We start from the raw sequence: 26,639 nt of genomic DNA, 5'->3' as shown, positions 1-26,639 counted from the left end.
GCCAGATGAGAGGTACTTCGCATGAGTCCCAGACTGGATGGGTAGGATGCCTTGACAAGAAAACCACTCATCCTGTCCGTAAGTCGCCACGGGGTATCACAGGGGAAGGCTGAACCATTCACCATGTACACAGTGTACCATTAAGGGAGGGTGAGTCGCCCTATGGTCGCTTGTTGCTCCAAGAAGTACCCCAAGCCCCCCGAGCTCCCAGAGCTCAATGCATGCATCATGCAGGATCCTCATAAGAGGGTCTCTCAACGACTCCAAGTCGTTCGGGAAAGTCACAAATTTGACCTTTCCCTGGGGCTTCGACAGAATGTCAACGGCCTGTACATCAGTCTTAATGCAATGGAGCCTTCTCGCTCATCGAGGTACCATATCCCAGATAAGGTAGTATCTGATGTCTATATGCTGGAGCAATCATAGAATACGGGATTCCTCAACAATTGAATCCCCCCCGATTGACACAGAAGATCACAGTGGTATCCATCATGTGTACAAAAATCTCACTGAAGAGCTTCCACAACCAGGCAACTTCACACGAGGTCATACTCGTAGCTATATATTCGGTCTCAGCGGTGCTCAAAGCAATTGTCTTCTGCTTCTTGCTCATCCAAGATATCGAGCAGAACCCAAAGAGAATCAGCACCCAGAAGTGCTCTTGCGATCCTCCACACTGCCTGCCCAGTAGTCATGCAGCTTCACATTTCTGGCAGTGTATCTCAATCAATGAGAGATTGTACCCCGAAGATATCTTAGAAGATTCTTGGCATCAATTCAGTGAGGCTCAACCAAATATGAGCCCAACATGCTAACTGCAAAACATATATCCAGACGGGAGTTCACCAAGAACATCAATGCTAGTATGAGTTTGTGAAACTCAGAGGCATTTCCCAAAACAGGTCCGGTATCCTTACCACATAACTTCTGAAAGTTAAGATCCATCGAGGTAGTAGCGGGTTTGCAATTCACCATTCCAAATCCGGAACCCAACTCCCTCTTACTTTTGCAAATGAGAGGGTCTGCACCTGTCAGAAAGAGGTCATCCTCAGAAGGTGCCGGTATGAGAGGTCTATCATCCACAACCTTCAAGCAATGGTTTGGATCGGCTTCACTCCTAGTGAATCTCAGCTTCATCAGATAGCTTTCAATCCTCTCATATTAAGCCCCGGGTGTTTTGCTTCAAGCCATGGAGAGCTTTCTTCCACCTGCATACATGAGATTCCCGATCATGAATCTCAAAACCCTTGGGTTGTTCCAAACCTGTGGACCTGCTACATGAGGGGAATGGTCCCCTTGCAAGATTTTCCTTCGGTACATCTCAGACATGTACCTTCATGCTCTTCTTGAATTCAGGCATCCCTGTCACCATCTGACTCACATCGGGTAGCGCCCCATAATAAGTAGACCTCCGATGCTATAGATGAGATGTGTCAATTGACATGGTCCCTAATGGACCATCCTGCAATTTGACAAAATTGCCAACCCTGAACCCATGAGTAAAAGCATCTTTGAAAATTTTCATTTTCAAACATATACCTTTCAATCAATGAATGCCACCCTGAAACCTTTGACTTCCATTGCCGAAATGGACACTAGGGTCTTCTTGCGATCAGGTACATAAAGAGATTCTCGTAAATGAATCGAGTTACTCTCATTCAATTGAGGGGGCAACATTCCCTACACCCTTTCCAGGATAGGTGGCATTGACTCCAAGTATAATCCCATGATTGTTTCCATCTCTACTGAATTAGAGAGAGCACCCTTCTATCCGATGAAGTGCCTTGAAGCACTGGGGTTCCTTGCTTTCTTTGAAGAGTTGGTCATTTCCTTGATGACCTGCATTCCATCAATCATTGAAGATGTCCCTGGAATGATTGTTAACATCATCAAGCGATGTGTCCCTACCATTTGGACACTCCTCGGCATAATGGTCGAACTTATTACAAACAAGGCATTTGCCTTTCCTTCCACCCTTAGACCTGAACTTCCCATTAAAGTGATCTTTAGGTAGGCCATCAGAAGCTTCCGCTACGCCATTCTAATAATATTCTCTGCTTCGACTTCACCCTTGGTGAATTTGAAGGGATGAGGAATCCATTGATCCTTTTGTCTGTTCCCAATTGTCTTTGGTGATTGCTCTTTCACTCTTACTTGGGCTTTGTCTTCACCTCAGCTTTGGTACCATGTTAATTTTAGGTATGTTCTATGCTTAGAGCAATATATTTCAATTTTCACAGTTAGCTCAATATTTTTTCTAGATTAGCAATCACATCAGTGTTAAAGTAAATTGCAGATAGAACATAAACATAGATCGCAGAAGACAAGCCAAGACAAGAGGACACAAGATGTGGCGCTAGCCAGGGACAAACCCCAATGTGGGAAAGCCCTTCATCAATTCTTCTTATATGTTCTTCAATAGTTCAGCAGAGAGAGAGAGATAGTACATTTACAACAAAAGTCAACACTTTGACTTATCTTAAATAAGAGCATAGATCATCTCTAAGTAGATGATACATGAGGTAGCTAAACTCATTTGAAGACATGTTGATTCAACTAATTCTCTCAGGGGACTCCATCACCATGCATTGTGTTGCACCTTGTCATCATACTGCACCTCACTGTGTTGCATCGTGCTGCACACATCATCACTATGCTGGACCTCATTACCATGCTGCACACATCATACTGCTACACCTTATGTTGCACCTTCCGGTATTGCAACATCTTGTTGTATCTTATCGTCTTGTTGCACTTACCAGTGTTGCCTCATCTTGTACCTCACTGTGCCCATCATGCTGCATCTCATTGTAGCATTTAATATCATTGTACTGTGCTAGCAAGTGTTGCACACAACATGCTACACTTCACATTGTCATGATGCCCATCATTGTGCTGTAGCACTTCACATCATATTGCTCATACTGTTGCACCATGATTGCTTGCTGTCCTTGTTGTTGTTGCTATCCCATTGTGCCATCATTGCACTATGCCATTATACTACTAGCACTGCTGTCCCAATGTTAGTGACATTGCTATTCCATGTTTGCCATACTGCTGTCATACTATTCCATGTATTCTGGGCAGCCTTTATCATCAACAGTCTTCACACTTTGGCATGCTGCTCCAACCCTGTTTGTTAGTGCACATTGTTGCTGTCCCATCATTGTTGTTATCCCATCATGTTGTTGTCCCATTGTTGCTGCTGTCCCATTGTTGCTGCTGTGACTGCACCCAACACACAGCAATACTAGCCCTCTAGCAGCCAGCCTTGAAGAGGCTCCTCCCATGCCACATTATCCTTTCAACGCAGCCATGGAATAACTCCAACAGCTTGCTATGGCCTGCGGCCTAGCTTGTTGTAGCTTTCAGCCTCCTCAACGTGCCCAAACAGCCACTCAAATTCCAGCATTTAGCTTCCCTCTACTCGACCTAGTAGCCTGCCCTCTCGGCCCTAGATCCTTGGCCCTTCATCCATCAATTCGATCACTTGAAGTGACCTGCAGCTAGGGCTTGGACAGACCTGCGGTTAGGGCTAGGCAGACTTGCGGTTAGGGCAGATTAGACCTGCGTATAAGGGCGGTGAGTAGGGCCTCCTCCATCATGTTATTTCTCCATCCTTGGACTGCGGCTAGGCTCCTTTAGGCAGCGTATAGAAGTAGGGGTCTCCTCCCTTGAATTGCTGCTAGATCATCCTCCTTAGGACTGCGTTAGGGCATCCTCCTAAGGGCTTGTAGAGACCAGCGTATGGGGAAGCGTGTAGCCTTCCTTCTTGAATGCGTCTAGGTCTCATACTAGGGCTCCTTACTTTCTGTGTTTAGGGCTTCCTCTCTTAGATTTCTCTTCCACTTAAACCCAGAACAAGTGCACAGAAATCAAGAGTGAAGTCTGTGTAGAAATGACTATCAAGTTACCTCTTTTTATACTAAAACGTTGAGCACGTGTGGGTTATTTGGTTGCTGGCCGACCTTGACGAATTGTCTTATAACACAAATAAATTCATAACTCCGTGAATACTTATCGGAATCGGATGATCTTTAGATCAATCCTAGACCTTTCGATGAGAGGAGTCCAAGAAAAATATTCATTGATATAAATAAGATGACCCACATGGAGTTTGGCCCTAGTTGCCGATTATAACAGTAGAAGATATTGGTCATACATACATCCATCTCATCCACTCAAGAAGACAAGGGTTTGATAAAATATTCAAGGACTGTTTGAAGAATGAATTCTGAACTGTAAAAGGAATTTGGCAACAAACCTAAGCCTGAGTTTGGCATAAGAGAAATGGTGAATATTTCAAGCCTAGTTCAAGTTAAAGTCTGTTTTAAGGCTACCATGAAGCTGATCAAACATTGAAGATGGACCGAATTCTAAGAAGTCTAAGGCTCCAAGGTTTTCTGAGTTGCCAAAATCTTATCATCCTGAAAGGCATATTCAATTTGTAAGTACTACAATCTCTGTAGCAAATGGTAAGGACATGCTTTCTGTAACTCGTTTTAGCATTAAGGGCATCACTGTTACTCCATGATCTTGATATTTTTTTGGAGGAGAAAAGGTTAAGTTGAAGATGCCTTGTATGTGCTATATTGGCTGAGATATGGTGCCATTAAATATATGGAAGAGCTTTAGAAATATCGTAATTTTGATTTAATCAAAGGGTACATCTATGATTGATCCACCAAGGAAGTTCCTCTCTGAGCCAGAGGAAGCTAAGAAGGACAATGGAATGCCATTTTTTTTATGAAGACATGAAGCATACTTTCATGGATCTATTAATATAATAGCCAAAAAGGGCATTTTTAAAGAAGAGGCAAGAGTTCCTCATCAAGTTTGGAGACCGAAGTTTTCTTGTGAAGGCCAAGTTACTATTGCTACAATGATTTTATCCCACAGTGAACAACTGAAAAGCCCCTGTATAAGAATTGGAGGATAGTTTTATGAAATTGTATGCAACGAAAAGGTGCTATGTATGGCTGAAGCATCTGTGTGTTGTTGAGCCAAAGTCTGCATCCATTAGGGCTTATTACTGTTTGTCTTGTTGAAGAAGTTCAAGCCCTTAATCTAACTAGTTCTGCTGATAATAGAGAATGCTGAGAGTCTACTCTTATTGATCAGGGTTTAGTTTTAAGAATGTCATATCCCCTTTGAAAGAGACATCTTACTTCCATTGAAGATTTGTTGGTAAAGCAGCAGAATACAAAACTATATTTGCTTGAACTAACATTGGTGGTTTGACCAAAATGAAACATCCTTGATTGATGGAAGCTGGGCAATCACAATTTCATATGCAAAGGCATGGGGACTCTATGGCACATTCTTTTCCACTTACGGTTTTGGACATTTGGATATGGAAAGAAAACTTGCATATGACAAAGGCGCAAAAGAAAAAGAAAAATTGGAAACCTAGGGTTTGTAAACCCTAGCAAACTAGAAGGCTTGATAAGAAAGCCCTAGGGTTTGTGGATAAAGCCCTAGAGCTAGACTAGATTGATGTTTTCATTGAAAGAAGAAAACCTAGCTCATGCAAGGAAGAAAAGGGAAACAAGATGTTGATAATGAGGACGAGGATGTTGAATTTGCATATGAATGCACGAAGGCAAGGATCAAGAAGGAGATTCTCTACAATCCTCAAAAGGTAAGTACTTTATATCTCTCTTCCTTTATTATTATTGTTTTGCTATTAGTTAGCCTCTTGTCTTTGTTTCTTTTGCTGGGTTATAATCGTTCTTCCATGGGCCTCCTAGTGAGAATTGCAGTTACATCATGAAACCTGCCAAGGCTCTCGTAGCAGGTGGAAGTATTGGAAGAATGAAGCCAAATTTGTGGCAAGAGGATTCTCCCAATGTTAGTGATTTGTCGAAGGAGAAATTGTACAGGCATCTATAATTGTACTTGATTATTGGAAGAGCTCCTAGTTCAGAGGGAGTAGGCAAGCCAACAAGTTTAAAGGATGTCAGTGTGCCAAGATCTGTGGAAAGTCATTGATGACTTCAAAGTGGATTTACAAGATCAAGTATTTGATAGATGGTAGCATAGAGAAGTACAAAGCCAGGATTCTCCCAGGAAGAGGGAGAGGACAATGAGGACTCCAATTGTTAGGAAGAAGTGTACAAGGAAAAATCTCTGGACTTTGAGGTACCTTAGAGGGGTTCTCGTGTTTGCAGAGTAGAGAAAGCTTTGCACGAACTTCAGGCTTGGTATGGATATTTGAGAAATCTTGGTTAATCTTGTTATTATATGACTTGTTTCTAATGGGAGCAAGAGAACTCATGTGTCAAAAGGAGCAACAGTGGCAAGAAGATTTGCTTCTGTGATAGAGGGAGAAATCATGACAAAGGGAGTTGATCTCTAGGATCGAGACGAAGGATCTTGATTGGATATATTACTTCTTGGGACTAGAAGTGTGGTAGAAGTCAGGTGAGATCTTCCTTGGTTAAAAGGAAGTGTATTATTATGATCCTTCAGAGATTTGTGATGATGGACAGCAAGTCCATTCCCATGGTATCCAATATGATGAAGCCCAGTGGCAAAGGGAGCAGCCTGGATTGCCTCAGCATGATTTCAGGGTGACCGGAAGGTAGCTGGTGTGTTGGATTCAATAAAGGAAGGTGGCCAATTTATAATTGAGCCAAGGAATGTGGCACATGTGTTGAGGTACCAGCATGATACAGTTGGATATGAATTGAGTACAGCTACAAGAATTCACAGATTCAACTTGGGATCTGCTATAATGAGTAGGAAGTTGACAATACCACTGACGCAGAGTATATTGCAGTTTCATGAGTTGTGAAGCAGTGTGGCTTCAGAAGCTACTCACAGATTTTTTGATCAAGTGCGGGAGACGACCATGATGATAGGTCAAAGCACATGGTACAAAAAGGAGCAGTGAGGTTCCTGTGTATTTCTATGGTTGAGATGGTTGCTAACATTCTCATAAAGCCGCTGTCCCTAAATGAAGTTGGTATACTTCTAGGACAATCTTAGAGTGATTGAGAATGCTTCCCTTGGTTGAAGGGAGTGTCGATGTTGTAGCGTCAAGGGGCAGAGAATCTCCCTAGGTCATGGGTTTTGACTAAGAGACATGGATTATGGCTGGGGAGATTGGCCCAGTGAGCATCGAGGCCTAGATTACTCCCCCATTCAAAGGATATTGTTAATTTTAGGTATGTTCTATGCTTAGAGCAATTTATTTCAATTTTCACAGTTAGCTCAATCTCTTTTCTAGATTAGCAATCACATCAGCATTAAAGTAAACTGCAGATAGAACATAAACATAAATCACAGAAGACAAGCCAAGACAAGAGGACACAAGATGTGGCGCTAGCCAGGGACAAACCGCAATGTGGGGAAACCCTTGATCAATTCTTCTTATATGTTCTTTAATAGTTCAACGGAGAGAGAGAGATAGAACATTTACAACAGAAGTCAACACTTTGACTTATCTAGATAAGAGCATAGATCATCTCTAAGAAGACGATACATGAGATCAGTTGAAGACATGCTGCTTCAACTGATTCTCCAAGGTGACTCCTTCACCTATCATTGTGTTGCATCTCGTCATCATGCTGCACCTCACCACGTTGCACCATGCTGCACCCATCATTACAATGTTGGACCTCAAGTTGTACACATCATACTGTTGCACCTTATGTTGTACACATCACACTGCTGCACTTGTTGCACCATGCTGCCACAGCTGTCCCATGTACCATATTGTTGTCCCACTGTTGGTGACATAGCCATTCCATATTTGCCACATTGTTGTCCCACTGTTATGCTCCAACAAGAATCATAGCCTAGCTGTCCCAATGTGTTTGCAGCACCATGCTTGCCACCATGTACTTGTCGTTGTTGTTGTCCTATTGTGCCACAACTGCACAATGTCATTGTTGTCCTAATTAGCAGGTCATTGGGATGTCCCATCATAGTTGTTGTCCCAACATGTTGTTGTCCATGCTTGCTGCTATCCAATGAGTTTGCAGCACCATGTACCTTTGTTGCCATGTCACAACTATTGGTTGTCCCATCATAGTTATTGTCCCAACATGTTGTCCATGCTTTCTGCTATCCAATGAGTTTGCAGCACCATGTACCTTTGTTGCCATGTCACAACTGATGTCTGACTTCGCATTCTTTTGCTATCCTAATTTACTATACAGTTGTCCCTTGCAGCTCCATGCTTGCCATGCTTACTATCTGTTGTTTCACCATGTTGCACTACTGAACTGCATCACGAGTTAAGGCATCACCCTACAACCCTTATCCTCCATACAAATCAGCAAGACAACCTTCTAAAGACTACGATTCTCCAAGGGAATAACCCTCCACACCTATGTTATTCCTTTTGGCTTGTTTAACTACAATTAAGGCCACGCTGTCCCTACAACTCCTTCACGTTGTCTAGGGCAGCCTCTTCGTTGTTCCTTTGACCCTTTATACAGCGACTAAGACTTTGCTGTCCACACAGCCCTTCACGCTGTCTAGGGAAGCCTACACACTGTCCCTTTAACCCTTCATGCTGCAACTAAGACTCTCTTGTTTGACTATGGTTAGGGTTGAATTAAACCAGTGTTTAGGGTTGTATTAGATCAGTGTTTAGGGCTGGATTAGATCTGCGTTAGGGAAGCCTTTAGTCTACGTCTAGGGCTGCCATCCATCTGCCTCTAGGGCAGCCTCTTTTCCTCCAACGTCTAGGGCTTCCACTCCTAGATTTCTCTTCCACTAAAACCCAAGACAAGTGGAGAGAAATCAAGATAGAAGTGTGTGTGAGAAATGACTCTCAATTCATCTCCTTTTATACTAAAACGTTGAGCACATGTGGGGTTTATTTGGTTGCTGGCCGACCTTGACGAATTGTCTTATAACACAAATAAATTCATAACTCCATGAATACTTATCGGAATCGGATGATCTTTAGATCAATCCTACACCTCTCGATGAGAGGGATCCAAGAAAAATATCAGCTGCCATAAATAAGATGACGCACATGGAGTTTTGCCCTAGTTGCCAATTTTAACACTCCCTCTCAACTAGGGAGAACTCCATCCGCTGATCCATATGTCCGACTGTACTATCTCTACCATTAGTGCCCTGCACTGCTCTGCTAAGCTCGGTTCTGCTCTACTAAACCATGAAGAAGAAGAATAGATCGAGAATGTCTCATACCATTCTCTACCGACCTGAAGTCAGTTTTATTAATCCCAGATCAATATCACAAGAGAGTGTCTCAAACCACTCACACTGATCCCAGATCAGTTACATTGAACCCAAATCAATGGAGGTTATCCTAGAATAGGGAGTACGGTAGATACAACGATGCGTCCATCGATAGTGCTACTATGGTCCTTAACCCCATTTCCCTACTCATTAGCCATATGAGAGGTAATTCCCATGAGTCCCAGACTGCATGGGTAGGATGCCTCAACAAGAGAACCATTCATCCTGTCCGTAAGTCGCCTCGGGGTATCACAGGGGAAGGTTGAGCCATTCACCCTGTACACAGCGCACCATTAGGGGAGGGTGAGTCACCATTTGGTCGCGTGTTGTTCCAATAGTAACCCAAGCCCTGGAGGACCCTCACAAGAAGGTCTCTCAACGCCTCCAAGTCATTCAGGAAAGTCACAAATTTGACCTTTCCCCGAGGCTTTGACAGAATCTCTGCAACCTGTACATCAGTCTCAATGCGATATAGCCTCCTCGCTCATCGACGTACCATATCCCAGATAAGGTAGTATCTGATGTCTATATACTGGAGCAATCATAGGATACGGGATTCCTCAACAATCAAATCCCCCCCTAGTTCACAGAAGATCACAGTGGTATCCATCATGTGTACAAACAGCTCACTGAAGAGCTCCCGCAACCAGGCAGCTTCACACGAGGTCATACTCATAGTTATGTATTCAGTCTCGGCGGTGCTCAAACTAACCGTCTTCTCCTTCCTGCACATCCAGGATATCGTGCAAAACCCAAAGAGAATCAACACTCAAAAGTGCTCTTGAGATCCTCCACATTGCCTGCCTAGTCAGCATTCGAATAATCATGCAGCTTCACATTTCTGGCAGTGTATCTCAATTCATGAGAGATTGTGCCCCGAAGATATCTCAGAAGATTCTTGGCACCAATCCAGTGAGGCTCAACCATATATGAGTTCATCATGCTAACTGCAAAACATATGTCCGGATGGAAGTTCACCAAGAACATCAACGTGAATGAGTTTATGAAACTCAGAGGCATTTCCCAAATCTGGTCTGGCATCACTACCATATAACTTCTGAAAGTTAAGATCCTCGAGGTAGTCACGGGCTTGCAGTTTACCATTCCACATCTGGAATCCAACTCCCTCTTACTTCTGCAAATGAGAGGGTCTGCACCTGTCAAAAATAGGTCATCCTCAGAAGGTGTCAGTATGAGAGGTCTATCATCCACAACCTTCGAGCAATGGTTTGGATCGGCTTCACTCCTAGTGAATCTCAGCTTCATCAAACAGCTATCAATCCTCTCATACTAAGCCCGGGGTGTTTTGCTTCAAGCCATAGAGGGCTTTCTTCCACCTGCACACATGAGATTCCCGATGAATCTCAAACCCCTCGGGTTGTTCCAAGCCTCTGGACCTGCTATATGAGGGGAATGGTCCCCTTGTAAGATTTTCCTTCGGTACATCTCAGACATGTACCTTCATGCCCCTTTTGAATTCAAGCATCCTAGTCACCATTTGACTCACATCAGGTAGGGCCCCACAATAAGTAGACCTCCGATGCTATAGAAGAGATGTGTCAACTGACATGGTCCCCAATGGAACATCATGCAACTTGATACAAATTGCCAACCCTGAACCCATAAGTAAAAGCATCTTTGAAAATTCTATTTTCAAACACGTAATGTTGATTTGGGGTAGCATCGGATGTGCTCTAACCACGAAATTTGGTGGAGAGGTTGGGGCACATGAGATCTCCAATACCCAGAAAGGGTTTGGGCAAATTCTAAACATATCAGGAGATATTAAAATAATTAATATTTTTAATGGAGTACCTAAGTTTAAACTTAGGGAAAATAAAATATTAATGTGTATTAATATGGATCCGTGTTAGAGTGGTCCAAAAGACATGGATCAAGCCATATCTAATCTTAGTCGTTGATTAAGGACTTAATCTCGGTCGTTGAATCGTCAAGAGGAAAAGTATAAGAGGAGGTTTGAGGGTCACTTGGAGATCACACCAGATGATCAGTCATTCTATTCTCTAGAGCGGGGTTTGCTAAGAGAGATAGAATCAGTGATTGAGAGAGAAACTGAGGGGCAATGAGTACAGAGAAGCAGACAAGGCAGAGATTGTGTCGAGAGAGCAGCGTAGCAACCAAGGAGAGTGACGTAGAGCCAGAAAGGGCTCACGCAGGGCCACGCAGAGGCAGCCAAGTGCTGCGCAGAGCACCAAAGAGGCCAGCGTGCTGACGCAGAGGCTCCCAAAGCTGACGCAGGGCCTCCTGGGGCTAACATAGGCCAAGAAAGGCTAACGCAGGGCCAGCGTGAGACAAAGAGGGGCTGATGGAGTCCAGATTGGGCAGACGCTAAGGTTGCAAGAGCAGTTTTGTGTTGAGGAGCTGCCAGAAGGGTTTTTCAGGGTTTCAGCTAGGAGATTTCTCTCAAACTGTGAAGTATCGCTACTAAGGAAATTCTCTGTTGGGTAGGCCAATTTCGGCACCTAGATTGTACTCTGATATTGCTTAATAAGAAAACCCTCAGATAGTTGCACCGATTTTCCCACATTGGGTTTTTCCGGAGACATTAGTCCAAAAATAATGGTGTCATGTGGTGTGTTTGTTCTTGTTTCTTTTAGTTGCTGATCTGTAATATGTTGAGCATGCACTAGTGTTTATTTTCAGTATTTACTTTGTAAAATAACTTGTTAAGGGAAAATAACAAGTAGGTAGGAATAAATCAGATAAAATGCATGGAGGGTTTCTAAGCTAAGTAAACTTAGAAACTTCAACATGGTATCGGAGCATGATTGCAGATCACAAGAGGACTAAGAGACATCAGCCGAGCGCAGCAATAGCAGCAGAAAACAACTATCCCAAGGTGACAGAAGCTGTTTCTAACAATGCAGAAGCCAAGGAAGTGTGACGCAGAGCCAACCAGAGCCTCGCAGAAGAGGCCAGGAACTGTGCGGAGCCTCAGTGAGACCAGCGTTGCTGACGTAGAGGGCCAGAGGGCTGACGCAGACCCATCTGGGGTGACGCAGAGCCAGCGTGAGGCAGAGAGGGTCTGACGCAGTCCACAGATAGGCAGTTGCTGGGGTTTAGAAGGCTGCAAGAATATTGCAGAGTGGAGCTCGTGAGGTACTGTAGTCAGAACAGTACTTGACAAAGCAGGGCCAGAGGAGTTGTTACCGAGGATTTCTAGCCGAGGAACCTGCATCAGCAGTGCGATTGCACAAGACAATCAGAGTAGGGGGCATCTCGACAAGCGACAGAAGGATTTCCAGGAGGGAAATCAGGACTTAGAGGGAGTCCAAAAGAGAATTTCCAGACAGGAAGTAGAGACTCAGAGGAGTCGAACAGAGAACTTCCAAGAGGGAAGTAGAGGAGCATCATGACAGAGCATCGAATTTCGCAGTCTAGAAGGCCAGAATCTTATCAGTGTTTGATAGGAATCGTGTCAAGAACTTCGCCTTGAAGACAATAGCTATCCCAGTCGACCCAAATGATAATGACAAGTACGAAGAGGCGATGGTGAGGGCCAAGTGCATTATCCTTGATGGGGTCAAGGATCATGTGGTACCACATATAGCCGAGAAGGAAACGACAATTGAGATGTGGGAGGCTCTCAAGAACCTGTACCAGCATACTTCTGTGCAGAGAAGAATGTTGCTCGAGAACCAGATGAGGTTGTATCAAATGAAGAAGGGTCAAACAATTGACTCCTTCCTCGGAGGACTAAATGAGATCCCAGATCAGTTGACTGCTATAGGAGCGACACCAGATCAGGAGCTTATGGTGAGGACAACCCTGAATGTTGTCTCAAAAGAGTGGGAAGTGTTTGTCCAGAGCATCCTGGGCAAAGGGACTCTCCTACCTTGGGACGAGATGTGGGCAACTCTTCGCCAAGAAGAGATCAAATGGCAGTCAAAGACAGGTAGCAGCAGCAAAGGGATCAAGGTCAAGCAGGAGGAGGAGGATGTGGCCCTAGCATCTGAGGGAAAGCAGGAGAAGCGGAAGAAGAAAGATCTCTCCAAGATCAAGTGCTTCCACTGTGGGGAGATGGATCATTATGCGACCCAGTGCCCAAGGAAGAAGAGTAAGGGAGAGTCTTCTGAGACTAAGGCAGCACCAGCACAGGCAGAGAAGGAAGTTTTGACAGACGATGACTGTGCCATGAGTGCACACATGCCACTTGAGCGGAAGTGGGGAGACATCGAGCTGTAGTCAGGCAGACTACAAGCGATGAGGGGCAGGATCCTTGAGGTACCCAGCCTCTTGGATTAGACCTTGCTACAGAAGCCCCAAGGAGGAGTAGTAGGACTCGCTGAGTGGGTAGAGACGGATGCGGATGAAGCACAAAGAGAGCTATAGTGCAAGAGTCCCGAGACAGCGCAGAGCTAGCAATGTGAGAGGCACATGAGTGTTGCACCAGTGCAAGACGGCATAGAGAGGTGTGCAACAGTGCAAGATGGAAGAGAGTTGTTGCAGCAACACAGAGGTTAGAGAGGGAGCACTTGTCAGCGGCAGAGGGAGCTTCAGCATCAGTGGGTGTTTCTAGCCCAACAAGGAGGTCAGTTGGGAGATCAGTTACTTACTTCTCAGTAACTGAGTTGCAGTGCAACAGTAGGCAACATGATGAGAGGAGGTGCAGTGCGGATGCAGTGCTAGGAGAAAGGACCAGCAACAGCACGGATGTAGAGGGAGTTGTTGTACAGATGCAGCAGTGGCAGTGGCAGAACCATGGGCAGCAGTACAGGAGGCAGCAGTGTAGAGGATGTTGTGCAGGAAGGCCTAGCATCATCACAGGTACCGATGCTGGATGATTAGAGTAATACTCAGTAAGGAGTATTGCTAGAGCACAGTCCTCGCTAAGAGGGAGTGTTGATTTGGGGTAGTATCGGATGTGCTCTAGCCACAAAATTTGGTGGAGAAGTTGGGGCACATGAGATCGCCAATACCCAGAAAGGGTTTGGGCAAATTTTAAACAGATCAGGAGACATTAAAATAATTAATATTTTTAATGGAGTCCCTAAGTTTAAACTTAGGGAAAATAAAATATTAATGTGTATTAATATGAATATGTGTTAGAGTGGTCCAAAAGACATGGATCAAGCCAGATCTAATCTTAGCTGTTGATTAGGGACTTAATCTCGGCCATTGAATCATCAACGGGGAAAGTATAAGAGGAGGCTTGAGGGTCACTTGGAGATCACACCAGATGATCAGTCATTCTATTCTCTAGAGCGGGGTTTTCTAAGAAAGATAGAATCAGTGATCAGGAGAGCAGCTGAGGGGCATTGAGTATAGAGAAGCAGAGAAGGCAGAGATTGTGCCGGGAGAGCAGCGTAACAGCCAAGGAGAGTGATGCAGAGCCAGAAAGGGCTCATGCAGGGCCACACAGAGGCAGCCAAGTGTTGCGCAAAGCACCAGAGAGGCCAGCGTGCTGACGCAGAGGCTCCCAAAGCTGACGCAGGGCCTCCTGGGGCTGACGCAGGCCAAGAAAAGCTGACGCAGGGCCAGTTTGAGACAAAGAGGGGTTGACACAATCTAGATTGGGCAGACGCTGGGGTTGCAGGAACAATTTTGTGATGAGGAGCTGCCGGAAGTGTTTTCTGGGGTTTCAACCAGGAAATTTCTCTCAAACTGTGAGGTATAGCTGCTAAGGAAATTCTCTATTGGGTAGGCCAATTTCGGCACCCAGATTGTACTATGATATTGCTCAATAAGAAAACCCTCAGATAGCTGCACAGGTGCTCCCAAATTGGGTTTTTCCGGGGACATTAGTCCAAAAATAATGGTGTCATGTGGTGTGTTTGTTCTTGTTTCTTTTAGTTGCTGATATGTAATATGTTGAGCATGCACTGGTGTTTATTTTCAATATTTGCTTTGTAAATAACTTGTTAAGGAAAAATAACAAGTAGGTAGGAATAAATCAGATAAAGTGCATGGATGGTTTCTGATCTAAGTAAACTTAGAAACTTCAACACGTACCTTTCCATCGATGAATGCCACCCTGAAACCTTTGACTTCCATTGCCGAAATGGACACCAGGTTCTTCTTGCGATTTAGTACATAAAAGAGATTCTGTAAATGAATCGAGTTACCGTCATTCAATTGAGGGGTAACATTCCCAACACCCTTTCCGCGATAGGTGGCATTGAATCCAAGTATAATCCCATGAGTGTTTCCATCTCTACCAAATTAGAGAGAGCACCCTTCTATCCAATGAAGTGCCTTGAAGCACTACAATCAATAAGCCAAATTCCCAAATAGTCTGAAGGAGAGGGCCAATACAAGATAACGCTTCTTTATCTTATTAGAAACAACATTCGATTCTTCATACCTGGGGTTCCTTGCTTTCTTGAAGAGTCGGTTGTTTCCTTGATGACTTGCATTACCCATCATTCCTCTAATCATTGAAGATGTCCCTGGAATGATTGTTATCATCATCAAGTGATGTGTCCCTACCATTCGGACACTCCTTTGCATAATGGTCGGACTTATTACAACCAAGGCATCTGCCTTTCCTTCCACCCTTAGATCCGAACTTCCCATTGAAGTGATCTTTAGGTAGGCCATCAGAAGCTTCCACTGCGCCATTCTGATAATATTCTCTGCTTCGATTTCACCCTCGGTGAATTTGAAGAGGGATGAGGAATCCATTGATCCTTTTGTCCTTTCCCAACTGTCTTCGATGATTGCTCTTTCACTCTTTCTTGGGCATTGTCTTCACCTTCGCTCTGCTACCATGTTAATTTTAGGTATGTTCTATGCTTAGAGCAATTTATTTCAATTTTCACAGTTAGCTCAATATCTTTTCTAGATTAGCAATCACATCAGCATTAAAGTAAATTGCAGATAGAACATAAACATAAATCACAGAAGACAAGCCAAGACAAGAGGACACAAGATGTGGGTTAGCCAGGGACAAACCCCAATGTGGGGAAACCCTTGATCAATTCTTCTTATATGTTCTTCAATAGTTTAGTAGAAAGAGAGATAGTACATTTACAACAGAAGTCAACACTTTGACTTATCTAGATAAGAGCATAGATCATCTCTAAGAAGTCTTTGACTTATCTAGATAAGAGCATAGATCATCTCTAAGAAGATGATACATGAGATCAATTGAAAACATGTTGCTTGAACTGATTCTCCAAGGTGACTACTTCACCTATCATTGTGTTGCATCTCGTCATCATGTTGCGCCTCACCGCGCTGCACCATGCTGCACCCATCATTACAATGCTAGACCTCAAGTTGTACACTTGTACACATCATACTGCTACACCTTATATTGTACACATCATACTGTTGCACCATGCTGCCACAATTGTCCCATGTACCATACTGTCGTCCCACTGTTGGTGACATAGCCATTCCATGTTTGCCACATTGCTGTCCCACTATTGGCGACATAGCCATTCTATGTTTGCCATATTGTTGTCCCACTGTTATGCTCCAACAAGCATCATAGCCTAGCTGTCCCAATGTGTTTGCAGCACCATGCTTGCCACCATGTACTTGTTGTTGCTGTTGTCCTATTGTGCCACAGCTGCACAATGTCATTGATGTCCTAATTAGCATGTCATTGGGTTGTCCCATCATAGTTGTTGTCCCAACATGTTGTTGTCCATGCTTGTTGCTATCCAATGAGTTTGCAGCACCATGTACCTTTGCTGCCATGTCACAACTGTTGGCTGTCCCATCATAGTTGTTGTCCCAACATGTTGTTGTCCATGCTTGCTGCTATCCAATGAGTTTGCATCACCATGTACCTTTGCTACCATGTCACCACTGATGTATTGCCTTAGCATTCTTTTGCTATCCTAATTTACTATACAATTGTCCCTTGCAACGCCATGCTTGCCATGCTTACCATCTGTTGTTTCACCATGCTGCACTACTGCACTACATCACGGGTGAGGGCATCACCCTACAGCCCTTATCCTCCATACAAATCAGCAAGACAGCCTTCTAAAGACTGTGGTTCTCCAAAGGAATAACCATCCACACCTATGCTATTCCTTTTGGCCTGTTTAACTGCGATTAAGGCCACGCTGTCCCTACGCTCCTTCACATTATCTAGGGCAGCCTCTTCGTTGTTCCTTTGACCCTTTATATGGCGGCTAAGACTCTGTTGTCCACACAGCCCTTCACGCTGTCTAGGGCAGCCTACACGTTGTCCCTTTGACCCTTCATGTTGTGGCTAAGACTCTCTTGTTTGAATGTGATTAGGGTTGAATTAGACCTTGCTGCCATGTCACCACTGATGTCTTGCCTTAGCATTCTTTTGTTGTCCTAATTTACTATACAGTTGTCCCTTGCAGCTCCATGTTTTCCATGCTTACCATCTGTTGTTTCACCATGCTGCACTACTGCACTGCATCACAGGTTAGGGCATCACCCTACAGCCCTTATCCTCCATACAAATCAGCAAGACAGCCTTCTAAAGACTGCGGTTCTCCAAGGGAATAACCCTCCACACCTATGCTATTCCTTTTGGCTTGTTTAACTGCAATTAAGGCCACGTTGTCCCTACAGCTCCTTCACGTTGTCTAGGGCAGCCTCTTCGTTGTTCCTTTGACCCTTTATATGGCGGCTAAGACTCTGTTGTCCACACAGCCCTTCACGCTGTCTAGGGCAGCCTACATGCTGTCCCTTTGACCCTTCATGCTGCGGCTAAGACTCTCTTGTTTGACTGCGGTTAGGGCTGAATTAGACCAGTGTTTAGGGTTGGATTAGATCAGCGTTTAGGGTTGGATTAGATCTGCATTAGGGCAACCTTTAGTCTGCGTCTAGGGCCGCCTTCCATCTACGTCTAGGGCAACCTCTTTTCCTCCAATGTCTAGGGCTTCCACTCCTAGATTTCTCTTCCACTAAAACCCAAGACAAGTGGAGAGAAATCAAGATAGAATTGTGTGTGAGAAATGACTCTCAAATCATCTCCTTTTATACTAAAACGTTGAGCACATGTGGGGTTTATTTGGTTGTTGGCCGACCTCGACGAATTGTCTTATAACACAAATAAATTCATAAGTCCATGAATACTTACCGGAAATGGGTGATCTTTATATCAATCCTACACCTCTCGATAAGAGGGATCCAAGAAAAATATCAGCTACCATAAATAAGATGACCCACATGGAGTATGGCCCTAGTTGCCAATTTTAACAGTTATCCGACCATATTGCCATGGGTTTGGGCTAGTGGGTTGAGCTTGTGCCTTATAGCATCAGGCAAGTATTTTTAACATTCAATAGCATGTGAAACACTGAAAACATGTGGGAATGGTAAATGGGATCGGGTTGTCACCATGGGTCAGGTGGGTTCTTGACAAAACTCCAAGTGACGCCAATTGGTGACACAAGGACTAGTGGGTAGATAGTTCCTTTATTTGATGTTGATACGGGGATGCTTTCCACATGGTTCTAGTGTAGAACATAAGGTGGAAGGATTCATGAACATAGTTGAGCTCATTCAACCTTTTCTTGGTATAGAGAAATTTTTCAACAAGAGAACATTTGAAGAAGTCATTATGAATACCTCCCTAGCTAAGAGGGAGTGTTGAATTTTGTAGCTACAGTCGGTATTCTCCATTTGTATTAACCCACAAAATAAGAAGAGGGAATTTGTAATTTAAATTTGAAATTGTTTTGTCCCCAAAAGGGTCAAGTCAGTTCCATCAAAATCAAGTCAGCTCAGTCAAGGTAACAAACAGGTAACAAACCACTTGGGGCACATTAGACCTCTATAAATAGGTCATTCAACCTCCTCCACTAGACACCAACTCGGATCATAAAAAATTAACTGCTTTTGTTCATCCATGCAAAGAAAAAAGAAGAGATGAAGGCCGAAATACATCCAAGTCTATTCTAGCTCAAGCTTGACTTCTGTTGACTTCACACATGTGGGAATATAATGTGATTTTTTCTAGGCAATAGACCGAAATTTCTGAGAAAAGTGCAGGAGGCCAAAATTGCAAGAGGCCGAAATTCAGGAGGTCAAATTTGTCTCTGGTTGACTAGGTTTGGCCTAGGTATGTTTGTGGTCAGTTTGACCTTGTTTTGACTGAGAAGTCAGATTGTAACTCTTGTTGAATTGGAAAATTTCTCTAAGAAAAGGTTGTTGGGTTTTTCCTTGGTTAGGGTTTTCCCAAGATAAATCTTGTGTCTCGTGTTTGGTTGTCTCTTCATGATCCTATTGTCATTATTATTTTACTGTTGAAGATTTTCTATGTATAATTGTTTAATGATGAATGTGACTGGAGAAATCATTGGAAGTAATTATCAATCTAAGAAATCTTGAAAAATCAACATGGTTTTGAGTTTGAGTTCTCATGTTCTCAAAGTAACTTAGGAGGTCCACAACAATGTAGATGATAGCAGTTCCAATGACCAAAGGACTCCACAATGCCTCTAGCCATAAACAAAGAAACAATAGGAGGTGTGGTAAAAGCTCATTACTTCACCTCCCAGTGGCTTGAAGTACAGTACAAACCCATTACTTCACCTCTCAGTGGTTTGAAATAAGGAACATAGAGATAATGGGTTAAATGATCAATTAACCTTGCAGGGTGCTGAAAACTATTAGAGTTTTATTTTACAATGATCAGACCAATCCACATTGTGGGCTATTCAAATGTTGGAGTCTAATTGAACATTGTTGGTGTACATACACCATATCTTAAGTTTACTTAGGTCAATGATCTAATCATTGTGCATATTTGACTTATTACTACTTGGTAGGTGAACTACACAATCACCTGTCTTTAATGTTGGGTTTGTTAAATGAAATTAAAGGAGGAAGGGTTCAGGTAAATTTAGTAGGTGCACTCAATTTGGCAGGACCCACAAGTGGGGTGAAGGCACAGAAATTGCCTTTTTATTATTCCTTGACTTTAGAAAATTTCAATTTTCCTATAGTCAAGAGTTGGAGCGATCTCAGTTGTCTAGGGAGCCTTAATCTCATCCCTTCGAGGGATTGGTGGGCCCAGGTCAATTTCTAGGAGGGAAAAGGGTGCAGACTTGGTAATTATGCATCAGATTAGTGTGTTCTCACTTCAGCAAGGAGCAGAGCGAATTCCAGCACTAGGGTTTTCTATTCAGCATAAACCAGCTAGAGAAAACAGGTCGTACAACCATCATCACCTTCAGAATTGCGTTTCCACCAGGTGAGCAAATAGGCTTGCGCAGAGCAGCTATGCAGAAGGCCCTACGAGACTGTATGGAACTCGCATCATGCAGAAGAGGGAGGCCGAGTTGGTGAAGTTTAGGTTGTGCACAGAAGTTTGTTGGGCATTTTCTGAGTGAAGGAAAGTTTTATCCCTCCCTATGTAATTCGCTTGCTGAAGAAAATAAAGAGAACACACAGTTTGCAGGTTTTCCCCAGTTGGGATTTCTTGGGGAAACATTTATTGTGCACAGTTTTTATGGTGTGTTTGTCTTCATCTATTCCTTTTGTTTCTGCTGCATGCTAGATAGAAAACTCAATATATTTGTGGGTTAGAAGTTAAAGTTCAGATTTCAGTTGTTTACTTGGTAAAATTCACAAATTAGATAGCTGAGTTTTAAGAAAACCAACAGGGTTCCTCCCAATTTATTATAAATATGGGCAATCTCCTTGTAATTACACAACTGATATAGAACAGATATATAGATTTAGTCTTTCCATCAATTCCTCTTCTTATGTTGCTTTAATGTTTTGTCTATATGGAGTTCCAGTTAACACATGATCCTAGTTAGTGCTCTTTGTTTGTAAACATGGTATCAAAGTATGGGATGTAGAGATGCAGAACTTTATTCATTGCTTCAATTCTTTTCATTGGTGGGGGCCTCAACTTGTATCATAGCCATGACCCTCTGTTTTTTGAGCTCTATGTTATTTGTGGGATTTTTTGTGTTGCTTGGTGCCATATTTTCTCATTCAGGCTCTTGTCTAATTACTCTCTTAACTGAACCCTTTTCTGCACCTTTGGCTAACTGTTAATTCACTTCCTATTTTGGGTCATTGCTATAAGATTTCAACAATGATAGAAATTTGCTAAATGATTGAGAGAAGTCAATGGTGGATTCTTACTAGAGAGATGGATGCCTATTAGTTATTCTTGCTCCCGCCAGGCATACATGTGGTGATCTGCCAACAACTAGGTTTTTGGGTGGTCATGATAATCCTAGTTATTTTCCTGATGTGGTGAGTTCAATACTCTTTGTTTCTCATTCACAATATTGCATCTAGGCATTGTTAGTTTCGTTTCTTGGCATTTGGATCTCCTTTTCTTGTTGGGATTAGGGCCACAATATTTTGTTTTGGCTACTCATGGAGGGAGGGGTAAACTGTCATATTCAAAATGCAGGAAACTATTGGCCTTAGAGCATGACAATGATTCGGAATTCTTGGGGGCTAAGTTCAATAAGAGGCTCAGGAATGCCTACACTGCTCTACAAGCATGGAAGGTTGCTATTTTTAGCTATCCTTCTAATGTGATTGGATACTAGGTGGAAACCAACAATTACAACTATAATGGCATCTTCTGCACTCCTGCTTTGAGTGATTCTCAAATCAACGTTGTAGTTGTGGTTGATTTGAATCATGCAAATATTGTTGGATATCTCCTTGGGAAGCTTAGGTTTTGGCTATCAAAGATCAGATGCACAGGGGCTGAGAAACCCTCTGAGAACGCCTAATGATTACCTTCCACCTGATGTACTAACTACCCACTTTGTTGAGGGTCTTGCTGTTGATAGAACTCACAGGGAAGCTACAGACATTTTCCATCTTTGAATAGCTTTGTGTGGCTTATGTGGATCTTTGATGGCATTGCTAGCTTTACTTGGTCCTATTTAGAGTTTGGGCCATATTTCATGTTTAAAGCTTTCAGCCTCCATGGGCGCCATTTCTCTTGTGATGGATGATGGTGTTTGCTTTTGATTGAAGCCTTTGTTTTGATTCCTAACCAACACCGTTTTTTTCTTAAGAATTCATGTGGTAGTTAGTATTTGACATCCTTATGCCTCTACAACCAATCCTCTTTTGTTTCAGAATTCAACCATGTCCATTGAAGTTACTTGGCCCTCTTTAGAATTGAGGGCATACTTCCTGATTGGAGCTTTCAACCTCCGCAGGCCTCATCCTCTTGCCTTTCAATGCATCTTTGTGAAATCTTCTTTAGTTTCAGATCCAAGGTGTTTCAGCATTGGTGTTACTCCCTTCTAGGGGCCTTTTTCTGGTCATTTGCCAACGTCCATCCTTAGAATGTTTTGTACATCGGTACCTATCATGGCCTTGTAGCGAGGACCCATTTTTTATAACATCATTTTCATAATTTCCTAAGTTGCACTAATGGGGTGTGTTGGTGTGCATATACCATGTAGTTAAGTTTACTTAGGTTAGTGATCTAATTACTGTGCATAATTGACACCACCGTCCTTAATGCTGGGTTCCTCCCAGTTTATTATAAATATGGATAATCTCCTTGTAATTATACAACTTATATAGAACAGACATATAGAATTAGTCTTTCTGTCAATTCCTCTTCTTATGTTGCTATTCTGTTTTTTCTGTATGGAGTTCAAGTTAACGCATGATCGTGGCGGGTGTTATTTGTTTCTTAACAAACATTTAAAAGTCGGCATCCTGAGCATAATTGCACCTAATCCCTTAACAAAAAAGAAAACCTAAAAGAATGGCATACCCATGCCCTTTTTGCATAAACTAATAGAAGGGAAAGAGAGCCATGAACTTACTGTGTAAGGGCATCCTGGAGCTCAGAAACAGCCTCCTCAGCCTCTTTCTGAGTGGGCACCGATCCAAAAATGAGGCGATCAGGGTCGTCGTCGTCGTGGTGCAATTGGAATCGCTCTTCATCTCCAGTAAATTCCCAGTCATCGAATTGCCAGCATGGCTGGTGAGGCAGAGTCTGTTGTGTGGGAATTACTCTTCCTTGCTCGCAAACACATGCCGAAGCTCTCACATTTGCAACACTCGATGAATTTTTCCTGCACGCTGAGCATAAAGCCTGCTGTGCCGGAGAGGCAGGCACCGGCCCACCTCCGAGACCCCTAGCTCCAATAGCTCTGCCGACGTTTCTGAGTATCGCCCCTCCTCCCATCTCTTATTTCTTGTTCTGAACACAGGAAATTCAATCTCGCCCTCTCGCCTGCGCGATAAAATAAATGCAGTCGAGTTCAACTCTATATTATAGGTATCATGCGCTCTCTTATCCACTACTATGAATTGCGGTTCTCGTCTTATCTTCATCCACAGATGAATCCCTCCGTCTATACATACAAAAACTATACAGTAGTCCCTCCATTATATAGGAATACCATGTTGACAATGGTGACACGCCATGGCAGGCAAATGGCGAGATATTTTTGGACACCATAGCATAGCATGTTGACCATGGTGGCACGCTAGGCAGGCGAATGGCGAGATCATTTTGGACACCTTTGTAAATTTGGGGAAACCTTAACCAGGAAAAGAGATTTTATAAATGTTGGCCGTTAGAAATTTTCTTGGAACTTTGGTATAACGTGTATTTTACTCAAATTTTGAATGTGTGTTTATGTAAACTACTTACATCAAAATTATTGAAGTTTTTGCTTTTGTTATATTTTACTTTATTTATAACTCAGGTTTATTATACCCCTAAGTTATCTTTAATTTCGTGGATAATTTTTATTTTTTTTATTATTATTGATATGTGATTTTGAACCATATCTTACATATTATCTTTTAATTTATTTATAACTCATTTGTATTATACCTTATACCGAGCGTTATTACTGTTTTGAGAAAAAACAAAAAAATGTCATATTGTGTTATATCGTTATTGAAATTTTGCAACATCTAACTATTGTCATGAGATTTTTTATTTTTATTTTAATTTGTTATATTGTGTGACATTGTTATCGAAATATCTGAAATGAATTTTTTTAATTGGATTCTGTAAAGTTTATATATTTATGGATAGTGATTTTACAGTTTTTTTTTAATTGGTCATATTGTGTGACATTGTTATTTATTATTGATATGAATTTTTTTAAATTGGAATTTTGTTATTGTTATCGAAATGTCTGATCATTATTATTATGAATTTTTTGTAATGGGGATTTTGTAAAGTTTACATATTTCTGGATAGTCCTTCATAGGTTTTTTTTTTATATTATTTTTCATACTGTGTGACATTGTTATTTATTAATGGTATGAATTTTTTTAATTGGAAATTTGTAAAGTTTACATATTTAAGGATAGTTTTTAATTGAGTTTCTTTTTTAATATGTGGTTTTTAGTTTCAATTGGTATGGGATGTTTTTTCAATTTGTTAGTGTATTATATTGTTATTAAATTTTGTTTTTTTTGTTTTTTTTTAAATATTATTATTATTAAATTTTGTGAGGTTGCTATAAGTATTTTTTATTTTTAATATTATTTTTATCAATTTCAAATATAGAAATTAAACTTTATACAGATTAATCAAATGACATTTGATAAACTATTATTTATAAAAAATATATATATTATTGTTGTATAATTTTGCTTTTAATTATGTGGAGAGTCATGTCTATTTTGTAATAGAGTTTTTAGAATTTTAATTTATTATGTTGATAGGTATCTTTATTTTGGAACAAGCTTACCAAAAATTTAATTTAAGTATCAATATTTGTTAGGTGGATGGGGTGGATTTATCTTCCATGGAATATTCTAGAATATACATAGTAGTATGCAAAAATCAATGATTGAGATTTATTTACAAAGTAGTTATGCCCTTTAAACTATTTTAATTAAAATGATTAATTAAAAAAATGGCATATGAACAATTGCCATATTAAATGAATTATGGTTTTTTTGGGCATGCGGTATTAAGCACCCTAGATTCATCTTAAATCTAGATCTATCAACGTCCAAAAGGATCAAGTCTCAATTTCTAAGTTGGTACTATTGCATTCTGTAATGGATTTCCTCAAGCTTTTTAATAGGTTTCATCATAACAAATACCATGGAGCCCAAAAACCACTAACAAGTAAATTATTAACTTTTATTTTATTTTATTTTTATTTAACTGAGTCAAAATGTTTATGTTTACATTACATCTCTTCCATATTGGGTTGGAGAACACCTCTTGGGGCAAGAAGCCATGATATTGGTCCATGGTATTGTAACAAGGTCTATTTACAGATTAAGAATCTCCATAATTAAGATCTTTGATGTTTATTATGTGTTGATGCCTACATATATTTACCAACCATTTAATTTATATGGCTACACTAATTTATTTTTTCCATATGGTTCACAAACCTCAAAGATGGATGATTGCTAAATCCACGAAATATTTGTACTAGATTGATCATTTCTTGTCAGAGCTTGACCTACAGACTCTCGAAAAAATTAAACTTATAAATTTTCCATAACAAAAATGCTTTAACAACAAAAACTCAACAAATTAAACTAACACTTAAGTTAAATTATACTAATTTATTTATAGTAATAATTTTAAAAATTAAATAAGAAAAAATAAAAATTTTAATATAGAACATAATCTATTATATAACATATCGCTGTATAATAAAGTTTCAAGTAATATTTTTTTTTTTTTTTTTTTTTTTTTTTTTTAGAGTAAAGACTATTCTATTATAAAAAAGATGAAAAAATATTTACAGAGAGGTTTGAACCTCTGAGGGGGCTGTAGCCTGCCCTCTGTCAAAAAAACTGTTGCAGTTAGCACTTAGCCCTCTGTTTACATAGATGAAAACCAAAAGCCCAAAACTCAATAGAGCTAGATAGGATCTATACTTTGTTTCCAGCCGCCCTATTACAAAATGCAATTCTATGCAGCTATTACAAAAAGCTGGAAAGCCAGACTCATAAGCTGGAAGATGAGAAAAAACCATACTGAAAATACCAGAAATCATACCCACTGAGAAATACATCCAAAAAAAACCGCAGTCCTGAGATGACTTGCTGAGACAGAGTGAGTTATGCCTGAGGTGGCAAGTCTGTATCTTCTTCATTAGCTTTGCGAGGAGAGCTAACCCATTCAACCATCACATTGTCTTCTACTTCCATATTGTTGCAGCCTGGAGGAGTCACAAGATGCAGTACGCTGCCGGAGAATTGCGCTGGTGCACAAGCAATGATATCCTCATGAGAAGAGGCTTGCTGATGGCGCGAATCCTCTTGATGACCTTCAGCCTGCAGCGCCACTGGATTATTGAGGACATCACCCGCCATGCTTCCTTGAGAGTCACTAGAATTATGAGAAAGAGACCTGTCCTTGGAGTGTTCATCAGAGCCTGTGAGCTCATCTTCTTCCTCTGAGAAGATGACTGTAATGATAGCGGAGATAATTGGCTTGTTTAGCCTGCTTTTAAATTTGAAGCGTGAAGAGTGAAAAGAACTGTTTAGGGACGGACCGGAGTGGTCTGATGAGGGTG

At 41.6% G+C, this 26,639-nt stretch overlaps 1 protein-coding gene across 1 annotated transcript in view; it reads right to left on the bottom strand.

Annotated features, from left to right (window-relative positions):
- LOC149232751 (uncharacterized) overlaps positions 1–23,635 on the bottom strand; it is a 67,494-nt gene extending 43,859 nt beyond the window's left edge. Inside the window, exon 1 of the mRNA XM_089379493.1 lies at positions 22,950–23,635. Coding sequence (XP_089235619.1) covers positions 22,950–23,314 — 365 coding nt within the window. The 5' untranslated portion in view covers positions 23,315–23,635. The remainder of the gene's footprint in view (positions 1–22,949) is intronic.
- Positions 23,636–26,639: the final 3,004 nt, after the last annotated feature.

The sequence above is a fragment of the Pinus tabuliformis genome, chromosome J, assembly GCF_031772625.1.
Source record: "Pinus tabuliformis cultivar Carrire ecotype Pingquan chromosome J, CPIR1, whole genome shotgun sequence".
Lineage (NCBI taxonomy): Eukaryota > Viridiplantae > Streptophyta > Pinopsida > Pinales > Pinaceae > Pinus > Pinus tabuliformis.
Note: the sequence above shows the minus strand (reverse complement) of the source record. Positions and strands in the feature narration are given on the sequence as shown.